At 39.8% G+C, this 2,580-nt stretch overlaps 1 protein-coding gene across 1 annotated transcript in view; it reads right to left on the bottom strand.

The window, feature by feature from the left end:
• The window catches only part of LOC106338932, a 3,464-nt gene extending 1,245 nt beyond the window's left edge, over positions 1–2,219 (bottom strand). The window contains exons 1-3 of the mRNA XM_013777794.1: positions 2,215–2,219; positions 1,115–2,102; positions 124–978 (exon numbers count right to left, since the gene is read on the bottom strand). Coding sequence (XP_013633248.1) covers positions 124–978; positions 1,115–2,102; positions 2,215–2,219 — 1,848 coding nt within the window. The remainder of the gene's footprint in view (positions 1–123; positions 979–1,114; positions 2,103–2,214) is intronic.
• Between the last annotated feature and the right edge of the window lie 361 nt (positions 2,220–2,580).

Here is a 2,580-nt window from a genome sequence, read left to right as displayed (position 1 = left end):
CTTCTTCCAAAAATTCACACCATGAACAGCCTCAATTGGTGTTTGGTATTGCATTCTCCACTTCGAAGTGAGATAGCAATCACCAATGTAATCCTCTTTCTTTCTCTTCTTCTCTACAATTACCTTCAGAGCATGACGACAAGGCAACCCGGACATATCCCATTTCCTACACGTACAACTATGCTCCAACATCTTTACTTTGTATGAAAAGTTTTTCTCCTTCACTTCAAAGATTTCATGACCACAATGATATATGTTACACAGCCTGATCTTTGTCTGCTCTAGTTCCACTCTCTCCACTGCTTTAATACTAAACTTTCCTTTGTGTTTCATTGATATAAGCTTTCTTGCCTCTATCCGGAGCATAGCTTTTCGGCGTATTGTCTCTAACATCTCCACAAATGGCATATATCTTGCAGGGTCTATGGCGTGGTTAAAGGATTCAGATATGTTGTTGCTTACATCATCACAGGAAGACGTTGATGAGAAGTAGGCAAGGCTGCAGTTTTTGGGATTCTTCATCATCATTGAGTTATAGACGTCCATATCGTATGCTTTAACGTGATCCACCCTTTTGTTGTATTGAGCTGTATTGTAACTCTTTGCAACCTTCCAAAACAATCCCTTCATGTCAGCTCTGTTAGGATGTACCTTCTTTAGGTTTCCATAGATGTGCCTTGCACACATCCTATGCTCCACTCGTGGTAATAAATCTTCTACAGCATTTAACAACCCTTTTTGCCTGTCAGAAATCACAGTAAATCCATTACCATCTTGCAGGTGTAAGTCGGTTTGCAGCTTCTCAATAAACCATCTCCAGTTGGGTTCATTCTCAACATCAACGACAGCCCAAGCAATGGGAAACATCTGGTTGTTGGCGTCTCTCCCGACTGCTGCTAACAACTGACCTTTAGTTGTACACTTAAGAAAGCATCCATCAAGACCAAAGATAGGTCTACAGTGAGAGGTCCATGTATTCTTCAACGCAGCAAAACAGACATAGAATCTGTAAAAGACATCACTACCATCATCACCTTGGACTGTCTCTAGATGGACTGATGAGCCCCTATTCGACTCCAATAACTCAACTCTGTAATCTCTAAGCCGTGAGAACTGTAAGTCCTGCTTTGATAATTTCTATTGCCCTTTTCCTTGCGTTCCGGCACTGATCTATGGTTGCAGTCAACTCCCAACGCTTCTGAATCTCTTCTAGAATCTGTTTTGGTTTTAATTTTGGATTTTCCCTTATGTCATCAACGAACAACCCAGCAATAACCTCTTGTGTAAGCAGGCTTGAACGTCCACTCCTCATGCAAGTGTGCTCTTTCATTAACACTTTAACTAGCCACTTCTGTAACGGTTCTTCATAAGAGCAGTAAATCTTCCACATACATTGTTCTTCTCCTTCTTCAGCTTCACTGGCACACTTCAATTCTGATTTGTCTTTCTCCCAACGCACATACTTAATATTCCATCTATGCTTTAGCACATAGTCAACCATAGCTTTTTTGAAAGCTTCCAAACTCTCAAAAGCTTGTCTTAATTTCAGATCACCACTGCCTTTTATGTACCTCAAATACCCATCTCTCTCAACACCATCTTCATCATCGTCTGAACATAAAGGTGTAGCATACTCATCAAAATCTTCATCAACAAAATCAGCCACATTCCTTTCTACTCTTGCTTCTTCATCAAATTGGTGTTCATTCCTCTCGGCCTCATATCTCTCTGCCTCTGAATCTGCCTCATACCTCTCTGTCTCCTCTCTCTCGTTCTCAGCTCTTGACTCATCTCCTTCTGTCTCTGGCTCAACAAAGATATCGATTGAATCTACCCATACTGAAGCTCTACACATTTTTGTGAACTGATCGTCACCATTTCTTATCAACTGTCGTTCTTCTATACCTTCATATGGAAACTTAAACCACACTCTTTGACCATAGAGACTTATGGGTAGCTGGTTCATGAGCTCTGGAAATAAACGACTAGGATAAGCTTCCATTATCCTATAACCACCACCATTGTAAAGATCTTTACCATCAACCTCTTCAAATTTTCCACCATAGTAGCAGCCAAAGGTGATCAGCCTGCCTTCCTCAGAACTATAAGTTACATAAAAATGGCACCAAAAGGTTAAGCAAATCCCATACGACATCTTACCCTAATATGTATAAAAATTCCAAAATTTTCATTCACTGAAATAACTCGACATACCTCATCTTTCAGACTCGCTAGTCACAGAAACACTTCTCGGTTCAATTTGCCCACGAAACCTCCTATGATTACTCCTCTGTTCTTTGATTTTAGACTCCCATGACGTCTCTGTTTTCCTCTTTCTTCTTCTTTGTTCTGTTCTTCTAAAATCACGATGAACCCTAATTTTAATTTTCCCAATTTTATTTTTACTTCAATTGACAAAACAACGCCGTTTTGTCAAGGCAAATTGAAAAAAAAAATTAATTTGGTCTGATTTTAAACCGACCAATACCATTCTAGCCTCGTGTGTGCAATGTCAGCACCCGAAGCTAAATAAACCGAAATCAGATTCGGTTATGTAGTAATTAACCAGATTGGAAAAGT

Source organism: Brassica oleracea, chromosome C4 (assembly GCF_000695525.1).
Source record: "Brassica oleracea var. oleracea cultivar TO1000 chromosome C4, BOL, whole genome shotgun sequence".
Lineage (NCBI taxonomy): Eukaryota > Viridiplantae > Streptophyta > Magnoliopsida > Brassicales > Brassicaceae > Brassica > Brassica oleracea.
Note: the sequence above shows the minus strand (reverse complement) of the source record. Positions and strands in the feature narration are given on the sequence as shown.